This window comes from Ambystoma mexicanum, chromosome 7p (assembly GCF_040938575.1).
Source record: "Ambystoma mexicanum isolate Mex_15411 chromosome 7p, UKY_AmexF1_1, whole genome shotgun sequence".
Lineage (NCBI taxonomy): Eukaryota > Metazoa > Chordata > Amphibia > Caudata > Ambystomatidae > Ambystoma > Ambystoma mexicanum.
Window position 1 is genome coordinate 179,122,123 of NC_090939.1, and position 12,369 is coordinate 179,134,491.

Below are 12,369 nucleotides of genomic sequence, written 5' to 3' on the forward strand. Positions count from 1 at the left end.
ACCTGAAGGTACAAACTCCATCATCCGGCACCGCATGCATCCTGGAATACCATAACCTGAAAAGAGTAGAAAGAAAGACAGCATTAGTAAGCGGTTACTCACGTTTCCTCCCGAATGAAGAAAGCCACACAATTCTTACCTGGGTAGTCATCTCCTGGTCAGTATCATTCATGGAACATTACTGTGCCCAGCGAGGAACATCGCAACCTGCAAGGAGAGAAAAGACACAGGTTAGCAATATAAAAGGCGAAACAGCACCGCGCATAGCGCATTATTTACCGGACAGCATCGCGCACACCGCGCTTTCTCCAACCGGGCCATGCTCATCTTCAAACTGCATGACAACACCAAAATACCTTTCCATAGCAAAGAAGCAAGACATTATTATTCGAACTAAGAGGAACATAAGAACTGCATATAAAGACTGTAAAGCAGCAAACCTACGGAGTCGCAGCAGGCCTGGATTCCCACAGGGGGGCTTGCACCAGTGAAGTAACTTGGTCGCTGCTCGCCCCCCACATCTACGCGCCCCTGCCACGAGGAGCAGGACGGAGAATCTACCTTTTACAATATTAAGGTAAGGAGAAGGCCCAAGGGGGAGGAAGGAGTTGAGGCCAAGGGAGGTGGGAAAACAAATACAATCTGGTATTGAATCCAGCTCTCCTATATTGCAGACCCATCTTTAACCAGGGGCCTTACCAAGGGACCGGGAGAGGGTTTGAAAGTGCAAATCATCCAACCAGGGCTGGGTGGCGTCCCTGTGGATATCAGGTGAGCGTAACAGTGATGCCATTATTCCCTTTATGGCACAAGTGGGGATACCCAAAGAGATCACAATGGATCAAGGTACCCACTTTACATTCCAACTAGTTCAATAAGTGTGCCAGGCTCTTCATATTGAACAGGTAAAGACATCAGTATATCACCCACAAACAGTCTATTGGAACTATAAAACCAGATGATCAAACAAATATTGCGAAATACTATGGACTCTGCTAATCGTGATTGGGATAGACTGATTCATTTGATTTTAATGACCATAAGAAACACCCCTCATTCCTCCAATGGGTTTTCAACTTTTGCACTTTTGTTTGGGAGAAGAACCAGGACTTTTCTGAACCTGCTCTGGAAGGAATGGGAGGAACAACCAGCTCAAGAAATATCTGACAGAGTAGACCAGCAACCTGTCAAGCCACGTGTAAACATTGCAGGAAAAGCACAGAAGAACCTCCAAAAATTCCCAAAACTGCACGTGAAATACTATAACCAAAGAACCTGCCTTTGCACTTTCCGTACAGGGGATACAGGAATGGTGCTTTTACCCAGTGCAGAAAACAAGCTCCTTGCCTCATGAAAAGGACTGTACCAGGTAGAACAGGTCCTAGCTCCCGTAAAATACAGGGTACGGCAAGAGGACAGATGACCTCAACTACAGACCTATCGTATGAACCTGTTAAAAAATGTGAAGAAGCAACTCTGGTCATGGCCCTCATTACACCAGAACCCAGAGAGACCGCTGAGATGCACCCAGAGTTGGCGGTGGGTAGAATTGAATAGATACAGATAGACAAGCAACTGTCCTCATGCCAACGGCAGGAATTGGATCAAGTAATGTGGAAGTTCAAGAAGTGTTTTTTGGCACTAGCAGGAAAGACTTCAGAATTGCTCCATGCCATACCAACACTACCTAATCAGGTAGTATGCCAATTAACCTACCATATTCCGGAGGCCCATAAACAAGCCATAGAAAAAGAAGGAAAGCCCATGCTATAACTGGGCGTCATAGAGCCCTCTAACAGTCATTGGTATTCCCCATCATTCTTGTGCCAAAGCCTGATGGATCTATATGCTTTTGCATGGATTTTCGACAACAAAGCAGTATATCCCAGTTCAACGCCTACCCCATGCCATATATCGAAAACCTGCTGGAGCACCTGGGACAAGCCAAGTACCTAACTATGATAGTTCTAACAAAAGGATACTGGCAAATCCCACTGAGGAAAGAATGCAAAAAAAATCAACTGCTTTTGCCACTCCTAGCGGCCTATACCAGTTAATCGTATTACCCTTTGGACTACATGGGCTCCAGACACGTTCCAAAGGCTTATTGACAAACTGCTAAGTAAACATGGCAAATATGCAGATGCATATTTGGATGATATAGTGGTCCATAGCGCCTCCTATGGAACGACCACCTGAGGCATCTGGAATATGTTTTGAATACTCTCCAAACTCCTGGTTTTCGGATCAACTCTAAGAAAACCATGGTTGCAGCCTTCCAGACTAAATACCTGGGTTTCCAGGTCAGAAATGGAACGTTATGGCCACAATCAAAGTCGATTATACAAGTTCAAATGTAGGACTTCATTGCACGATCAATTGTGCAGAAGGTCAATTCTCCCACGATCAATTGTGAAAAGGTCAATAAGTATACATCTGTGAAAATGTAGTCTGCATCATGCCCTCAGTAGAGCAGATGATCTGTCAGATACATGAGAGAGACCAAGACACAAAGACTAATGATACCCTGGGGCGGAAACTCAGACACAAGTACCTTCCTTAACTATTGCAGCAAACAGGGGGCCTTCAGAAGAAAGCTGACATAAGAACCCCTGGCAGAGTGGTGGGAATATTATCTGTCTGAAAAGGACCCTGACTGTGTCACAATATTTCTTTAAGTGTGATGACCACTGTTTAAACCATGGCTGTCACACTTCCATTTCCAACTCCCAAACAGGAATGGAAATGTTGTTTATTTCATAAGCATTTCAAGAGATGGCCCCTTTAAAGGCCCATCTCTGGGAAATGTGCTCCCATGAACCACATGGTTGCTGGGAGCATGTCATAACTGACTGTCGGGAGCTTGCTGTTCATGGTGGCTAGGGCTCCTTCACTGAATATCACAACTGGCGCCAGTGCATTTGTCATGTCACTTCAGCCAGGCAAATCTCACCTGACACATCATCCCACTCTGGGACAAATGTTAACATACCTCAGCCGTCCATGTGCAAGTTATGCAGGGCTCATTGAAGGTGCCACCTGAGGGTTCCTCCATTGAGTGTGAGGCAGATGAGGGTGTGCTTCAGTGCTTGGAGTGGCAGCTTTCAGCAGCTGGCATGTGTTAGGATTAAGGCAATCATCCATTTCAGAGCAGCACAATGTTCATAGCCTTTCTCAAGTATTGTATCTCTCCCCACTAATCTAACCCAGCCCCCTCTCTTTCAGCTCACCATTCCACAATTCTACTTTCTGCCTTATGCTATATTGCTGCCAGAGGCCGCTCAGTGATTCTGCCTTCTGGGATTCACTCCCGTTTGCCCCATTGTTATTGTTTGTCTGTACGTGCCACTGTAATTCTGTCCTCTGAGATTTTGCTCACGGCTATCCCAATGTGATTTTTCCCCTTGGCAAATAATAAGCTGCAATGTGTTTCTCTCTGCTCATCTTATTCATGTGACATCATCATGGATATCGCACCTTGTCCTGTGACATGCTATGTTGTTCCTAGGAATCCCAGTTGGAATCAGCCCTCTGTGGAATTCTTACTCTGAACTCCACTCAGGAGCTATTCTCGCTCACTATCTACTTGGTAACCACTGCCGCATTCTCCATATGATTCCACTACACTCTGTCCACTGCATGAGCAGCCCACTCCAGGGTGCTTTAGAACATCTCCCCACAAGTTCCTTACCCAAATGGCACCACTACTGAGAAGCCACCATTGGCCCTACCAGGTGGATGATCTGAGTTGCCCGCCCCCCCCTCCCTTTACTAACCTCCTAACCTTCTCAACCTCTATGCTCGAACACACTGTGTGTATACCAACAAAGCCACTCATGTACGGCAACTGAACTAACCCTTCCAGCAGACATCAAATAACAGAACACTTCACCGCATATGATATCTCAGGGCAATGCATTTTAGCTCCACGTGCACACAAGACTCCCCATTTGCACACAAATGCCGCCACTATGCTGCCACACAGGAAACCTAAAAACAGACTTGCATGCATAGCTCAAGGTACTTCCCGTCTGCACGCAAACACGAAAGAAAAGCTATCTTGCATTTTCCCACGAACCTGCTCCCTTCTCTTTTAGATCCACCACATCCAGTGGAGACCATGAAAATGGAAACCACCTGTGGGACAAATCCCAATAACATAAGATGAAATCTTTCAACACATCTAGTCCTGTGGAGTCTGCTGATTTTGATAGCAATGTGGATGCTGATGACCAAGACATTTAATAGGCCCACCCCACATCGTAAGAGAACACCGGGATGGTTATTTGACAGCACCAATGGAACTGGTGTTAACCCCAGCACCAGCAGCACCACAGAAGAGGGATGGACTGATAAACAAGCACTCTCTGAAATGAGACACACCACCACTACATCCCCGCACAAGCTCAGAGTTCAGAGATTCAACAAGGTACGTATGCTGTCTACAATCTTTATGTGACATCTCAAAGATCCCAGCATGTCAGTGCTGTTCGTCAGCCTCCAACGCAGCAGCACCCAGACACTCACTGTAACCAGGTCGCAGTCAACGTGAACTGTGTGCTTTGCATCTGTTTGCCTTGTTGAGTGCATGATTGCTCTACTGCTGCCCATGAGACGTCTTCCAAGTAGAATGTCTTAGTAAAGCAAAAACACCTGCACCTTTGCTATATGTGCCTTACACTTAGGTTGAGAGGGAAGCCAGGGACCAGTGTGGCTAACTCACCTATGCTGGGTCATATGATACACCAGCCACATGCCTGGTGCAGCATGAACCATCACAGTCACCTCAGAACATGTTACAGCCTAGATTAGGGAAAAGTGCATGTGGCTAGCAGTACAACCAATACCCAAAGACATTGCAGAGGCTGAGGAATAAGCAGTACCCACCAGCCTAGTCTCAGCAAATGGAGTGAGCATGCTAAATACTAAATTGGTGTTCATATTGGCAGTAGAATATTGCCATATTCCATTGAAAAAGAAAAGATTTGACGGAACTGATGGCAAGCATTGTTCCGCCCAGACAAATTCCCAATCATAGTTAGTCTTTGTTCAAGGCTGTGCATTGTTTGTATGATGCAGTTGGTATTACAGTGAGAAATATATTGAACTTGTTGGGGGATAGGAAGGAGTCCCACTGTTGCAGAAATGATGAGCATAGCCAAAAACATAGAGCTAATATTTTTCATTACGTTAATCTGGGTTGTCATGTGGTCCAGAACTCTTATCCTTGTCTGCTGCACTGCCACGGTGTTCGGAAGTCTTTAGGATCTTTGACTTTAAGAACCGGAATGCAGTGTGTCTCAATGCCTTCAGGATCTTTGCCTTCAAGCACCAGCATACAATTTGTCTCAATGTCGTTAGGATCTTTGACTTCAAGCACCGGCATACAGTGTGTCTCAATGCCGTTAGGATCTTTGCCTTCAAGCACCAGCATACAGTTTGTCTCAATGTCGTTAGGATCTTTGACTTCAAGCATCGGCATACAGTGTGTCTCAATGCCGTTAGGATCTTTGCCTACAAGCACCGGCATACAGTGTGTCTCAATGTCGTTAGGATCATTGCCTTCAAGCACGGCATACAGTGTGTCACAATGTCGTTAGGATCTTTGACTTCAAGCACGGCATACAATATGTCTCAATGTCGTTAGGGTCATTGCCTTCAAGCACGGCATACAGTGTGTCACAATGTCGTTAGGATCTTTGACTTCAAGCACGGCATACAATGTGTCTCAATGTCATTAGGATCATTGCCTTCAAGCACCGGCATACAGTGTGTCTCAATGTCGTTAGGATCTTTGACTTCAAGCACGGCATACAATGTGTCTCAATGTCGTTAGGATCATTGCCTTCAAGCACGGCATACAGTGTGTCACAATGTCGTTAGGATCTTTGACTTCAAGCACGGCATACAATGTGTCTCAATGTCGTTAGGATCATTGCCTTCAAGCACCGGCATACAATGTGTCTCAATGTCGTTAGGATCTTTGCCTTCAAGCACCGGCATACAATGTGTCTCAATGTCGTTAGGATCTTTGCCTTCAAGCACCGGCATACAATGTGTCTCAATGTCGTTAGGATCTTTGCCTTCAAGCACCGGCATACAATGTGTCTCAATGTCGTTAGGATCTTTGCCTTCAAGCACCGGCATACAATGTGTCTCAATGTCGTTAGGATCTTTGCTTTGGGCCTCATCATGAGTTTGACAGTATTTCCTTAGGAGCTGAGGTGCCATTATACTATATACAAAGAGGAACGATGTGCTTTTGATCACAAAAGAATGTAAAATAGATAAGAAATCAGATTTGACAGGAAGCAGTGAGCTTCTTACAATGCGGTGAGTTCGAGTGACATTCTGACCAAGGTGTGGGAGGGGAGTAAATGGAACTGTCACTGTTGACAATACATGGGTGGACATACATAAAGGACAACAACAGAAAGGCATCATGATTCGACACGACAGCCACAGGCAACAAGGTCGCTTGAGCACATTTGAGGTAGCCACTTGACAGCCACAACATGCAAAATCATGGCATTTTCCACATGATTCCCAGCCAGGACTTTGCACCAGCTCTGCTGACCTGCTCACTTCCAGCGAGTGTCAGTGGTCAATTGTGTGGGACAGTCCCTATGGCAAATTGGACTAAACCACATTATGGCCCTAAATGATCACTGGTGATGTCACATCTGGTGTCTACAGCCGCTTCGCCGGCTCGCACAGTGATAGCCTACTAGCGCTCAGAAAGTTAGTGCTACTGGAGTCTGGCATGAGACCGCTAGCAGAGGAGCAAAATGGAGCAAGACTCTGACTGCCATTTATCGATACCTACCCACCGGATATTTAATTGGCGGAGGAGAGGCTGAAAAGTGGTCTGCATACCAACAGGCCATAATGGATCTTAATGCCTCTGCCATTGTACCCATAGGGCAGAAAACACAATGCTCTACAAACAAAGCAAAATTAAAACAATGCATTTCTTTATACCCATAACAGCAGAACAACATAAACACCATTGTCAGCTTTGTACATACCATGGAGTGTAAAAGACGAGTGTGATTAACGAACTGTGGATCCAACTTGCGCAAATCTGCAAACGCCATTTTCACGTGCACTGTTGCGTTGTACCAAGATTTAGTCATGTTACTTAAAAGGGCTGAAAATGAAAAGGAAAAAATGTGGATGTCAGTGAGTGGTCGCGCTTCATGTGGATGGTACGGTGGCTGACAGGGAGAAAGTTGAACGATAATGCTTAGAAAGGAATAGCAAAAATAAAAGGAAGGAGGGTTGAGAAAAGGCCAGGGTTTATTTAATCACAAGATATCAATAAAAATGGCACCTGTTAATTGGGTATGCAGTGATAAAATCGTGGCAAAAATGTCGCCTGTACAAAAAAAAAATCGCAACTGTGGTTTAACCCATTAAAGGTGTACCCCATTGCACCATTTAAGAGGAGCAGGGGTGTTCCCCGCACCCTTTACATGGATTGCGGCGGCAAAACCAGCGTTTTGCCGCAATATTTTGTGTCCACGGCCATTTTTGCCACGATTTTAACACATGGAACCATTAATTGTGAGTGAATTAATCCATGTGTCTTCTTTTTTTAATTTACATTTTGAATCAATGTTTTATTTATATGGCGCTGATGTTCGCAAAACCTTCAAGACTCACTATGAGCAACTTCAGGGCAATGGATCGTGACTCGGCAGTCATATACCATTTTGGCAGAGGGAGCCTAGGAAAGAGTCCTGGGTGAATTTAATTATGAACACATTAGACAAAGCAGAAGGGCAGGCAGAAGAGGGGCCATGGGCAGCGTACTAATGGTCATTGAAAGCCAGCACAAGGGAGATTGCTAATTGCATGAGTAACAGCAAAGGATCGAGGGCTCGGCGGCCAGATGGTGTTTGCATTGCATTAATGAAAATGAATCCTTGGAGATGGAGTGAAGTGCTCAACAGTCTATTCATAGCCATCAGTGAAACTGGTCGCCTCCCTGAATCCTTGACAAAAAGCATTGTGGTCCCTGGGTACAAACGTGGACCACATTCTGAACCCAATAGCCATTGCATCCTCGCGATGCTGGATGCACGCACAAAGATTTTGCCTGGGTGCTCCTGGCAGAGCTAGAGGAATGGTCAGAAATAAACCAAATTCAGCCCTACAACCAGGCCTGTTTGTTGGCCCGGGCAAAGCGGGCAAGTGCTCGTGGCACAATTGACCTGGTACATGTTTGAATTGCCTCGGAGGGGCGCAATTGCCTTAGCGCGTGCACTGTTGCTCTGGGGCAACCGGGCGAGTATCGGCAGCAGGTGCTTTTTTTTTTTGATTGATTGATTATTTATATAGCGCCTATACACAAAGTGTTTCAAAGCGCTTCAAGCTGAGGAGGGAATTCTTACAAGTCCTTGATACATGAAGAATGAGAAATTAACTATCATACTCAGCCTGACGACATTTCTGATAGTGCAACAGTGTTTCGCATTTATAAGGAGAGGGAGGAGGGTGGGATGGAGAAAGGAGACAGACAAGCGGCTACCTTACTAGGCCCGGTGACAAATGAGGTAGTGTTGGAATTTTACAAAAGGTATGGGGGGTAGAGAGAAGGAGATGAACAAAACAAGCAATTATAATACTAGGCATGACGACATTTCAAATGGTGCTAGAGGGGGAGAGGGCGGAACAAACAAAAGAGGGAGGGGGGAGACTAACAAGCTACTGTCATACAGGTCAGGAGACATTTCCGATAGAGTAAGAGCTTTTGACAATGATAGGGAGGGGGGTGGGGGGAGAAGGAGACAGACAAGCGGCTATCTTACTAGGCCTGACGACAATTGAGGTAGTGCTGGAATTTTACAAAAGGTAGAGGGGCAGGGAGAAGGAGAGGAACAAAACAAGCAACTATCATACTGGGTAGGACGACATTTCAGAGTGCGGGATGGGGAGAGGGAGAAAGATAGAAAAGAGGGAGGGGGAGACTAACAAGCTACTGTCATACAGGTCAGGAGACATTTCTGATAGAGTAAGTGCTAAGGCTGATACAGTGAAAGGAGGAGGGAGAGGAGAAGAGGAGGGGACACCAGGAGGAGGGGACAGACAACTAAGCAAGCGGCAGGGGGGGCAAGACACAACTGGCAGGCGAAAAAGGCGACAAGGGGGAGAGAAAGGGAAAAAGGATAGGAAGAGCAGTATGGATAGGTAGAAGATGAATGCAACTAAAAACTAAATGCATCGACGAGGCTAAATTTAAAACAGGCTAAATGCAGCAAACCTAGCTAAATCTAAACAGACTAAATGCAGCAAACATAGCTAAATCTAAAACAGACTAAATGCAGCAAGCATAGGTACATTTAAAACAGGCCAAATGCATCAATGCACAGTCGCATCTGAGAAGCACCAAGTTACAGAAGATAGCAGAGGGTGTGTAAAAGCAGTATGAACAGAATGCAAACATGGAGGAACCAACAGAGAAGGGGGCTGAGGGTGCTGCCTCTTAGGTAACGTAATGCTACATGCCCGCTGCCCAGGCACATAGTATCACGTTGGGTAAGAGGCAGCACCATTGTCTCAAGTTCGCGCTGTGTCGCCTCTCTCTGTTGGTGGCGGCTTTTGGATTCTGGCAGCCGTGAGCAGCCCAGCAGCAGGCCAGCCACCCAATATGTGACTTTAGGGCTTTCATGGCGGGAGGTGGAGCGCTTTGGTTTCAATCGATGGACATGGCGACACAGTAACACGGGGTCACTGTCGCCGTGTTCATCGCTTCAGTGAAGACGGTATGTGTTTTAGATGCACGCCTTTGTGATAATTTTGCATGAGAAACTATTTCTTTCCAAAAAATGTAGCCCTATATCCTGTGCTCTGTCCATCGGAGCACTCCTTATGACGTTATTTCCTGGTAGCTATTAAAATAGTGTAAGCTACATTTCATCGCCTATGTTTGCTATAACAGCCGAGGTGTGAGGCAGTGGGTGTTCACTGGAAGTGAACAGCTTTGGTAGGAAAACGCCGCTTGTTTTGTCGGCCTTATGTGCTGAAATTGGGCTTCCTCACTGGGCACTTCTGCACATGATGTTTCATATAGAGTAGAATCTTAACGTGGTATTACCCCCACATCCCACTTTTCCTTGTCCCAGTACCCATCCACGACTGACCCTATGCATTGACAGTATGAGTTCAGACAGGTTCCTATGTTATGAGTATAGTAATGGCCTCCTGGCTCCGGCAGTGAGCAGCTACCTCTACATACCTATCTTTGCTGGCCTTGACAGTGGAGCGTGGCTGGCCTACTTACCACTGCAATACCGAAACCCTGCAAGGCCTTGTCTGCCAGCCATCCACCCGCAAACAAAACCATGGGCAATGACAAAAGTTTGGGCTTTTGTGTAGGCATGGGACATCAATACATATGCAAATTATGCGGCTCGCTTGTTTTTTGATGCATAGGGCCTCGCATATCTTAGGACCTGCTATGCATTCCCCCCACTGATTCTAATATTTCACTCACCTTTATATATAAATCCAGCCCCCTGTTTGCTTTGTTGTCCTCCCTGGACAGTGGTTCTTGGCAACCTTGCTGGGCTTGAGTTATCATGTTCTACGAATGGAGATGGCTTCTTGGTTGCAGTATAGAGGTGTAAGGGAAAGGTGCCCCCCTGGACCCTCAGTGACAGCAGTCATTGTGGAGAAAGGAGGCCCACAATAAGTATAGGAGTGTTTTTCAGGAACTCCGCTTTGAATACGTAGTGTTTGGTGGATAGCCCACAGGTTACATGCTTCTGACAGGGGACAAGACTGGGCTACACCAGTTCCAATTGCTAGCAGGGTTGACTCAGCCCTTCATCTTTTTGTGGTTGTGAGCACCACACCACATGTATCTGTTATGTATTTAGAGATTCACACATACAATCCTTGTATTACAGACTTCTTTGTGACATATAGAGATCTCTCATCACTGTTATATTCCTGAAATGCTTGGTGATTTAATACAAAGCAGGCAGCAACACTCATGGTGCTATTTGTCCCCTTTGCCACCCTCATACAGGTATTTTGAAAGAGTACAATAGGAGTGTACCAGACTTTCCACATTGGAATGATAACCTTCTATCAGAAAATAATTCATATGGTTAGTCTAGGATTTCCCCTTGCAAAAAACAAGTGAGGTGGTACGAACAGAACTCCTGCAACACATGACTAGTGGTCAGTGGGCCCTCAGACCCTGGCAGGCTGGTGACACCGTAGTGTACCATTACAGAAAGTTTAAAACTGCAATCAGACAAGGCCTTTCCTAAGAGCAGGTGACGGAGGATTCATTTACTTGGGCAACAACAGCTGTGTTTTCACATCAGATTTCTTCTGTAAAGTACTTAAATTACAATGTAATGAAACCACCTTCATTTCTCTAGCGCTAATCTATTGATATTCAGGAGGGGTTTGGTTGCACAACACAGAGGTGTAGTTTGGGAGTGACGTGTGCCTGTTGGGTGTGAAGGGGGGCACATTCTAGTGTTTCACCCTCGGCACTAAATTGGTTAGAAACTGCCCTGACTACAACCAACTTGGCTTTCGAAAACACTGCTACACTTTGGAGGAGCTGATGCTCTTAACTACTGTAGCGGAGAATGAGTGGTCTGTTCACAAACTAACGGTATAAACGGCTTTCGTGGATTTCAGTGCTGCGTTTGACACCATAAGCAGAGCCTCACTATGGAAGAAATTGGACTCATGGGGCATGCCACGAGGATTAGTCAATATCATCAGTGCAATTTACATGGAGACGACAGCTATGGTAAGAGTAAAATAACAATGGCAACCTCACCCCTTCCATCAACACCTCCACGGGCTGAAGCAAGGCTGTGTTTCGGCAGCCCCCCTCTTCAACCTATACATGGCAGACCTCTCACAGACATTAGCAATGAAAACAAAGCTCCCACCCAAGCTAGGAACAACATTTGTCTGGTTGGGCTATTGTTACGCTCATCTGGTATCCAAGGGGGAGGCCGTGAGCTGTCCTGGACCCCTCTCTGCTCGTTTGTATGTCGGTCGTTGGGTAGAGCCTTGGTTTTTTGTGCGTTGAGCGCTCTGTGCTGCGTCTCTGCAGGGGCGCGTGTTATTTGTGGGCATTCGGAGGGCCTAGTTGCTTCACTGGTCCTGCGCCCTTGTGTCGGGTCCAGACCGGCTGTGACACCGACTCTGCTTCTTGTGCTCAGGTGAGTCTTGCAGTCTCTGTTCTCTCTCGTCTTTACTTCGTTCCCTTGCCTTTTTCGTTGTTCCTTTTCTCTATTATGCTATTTAATGTCTCTTTCTGTCTCCACAGGGATTGTAGCGGTTGCGGCGCTGCAGCGCCGGATGGAGAAGACTGAGGTAAGTAGTTGAGCG

At 46.1% G+C, this 12,369-nt stretch overlaps 1 protein-coding gene across 1 annotated transcript in view; it reads right to left on the reverse strand.

Moving 5' to 3' along the window:
* The window catches only part of UMODL1 (uromodulin like 1), a 482,641-nt gene extending 475,504 nt beyond the window's left edge, over positions 1-7,137 (reverse strand). The window contains exon 1 of the mRNA XM_069636212.1: positions 7,029-7,137. Coding sequence (XP_069492313.1) covers positions 7,029-7,136 — 108 coding nt within the window. The 5' untranslated portion in view covers position 7,137. The remainder of the gene's footprint in view (positions 1-7,028) is intronic.
* Positions 7,138-12,369: the final 5,232 nt, after the last annotated feature.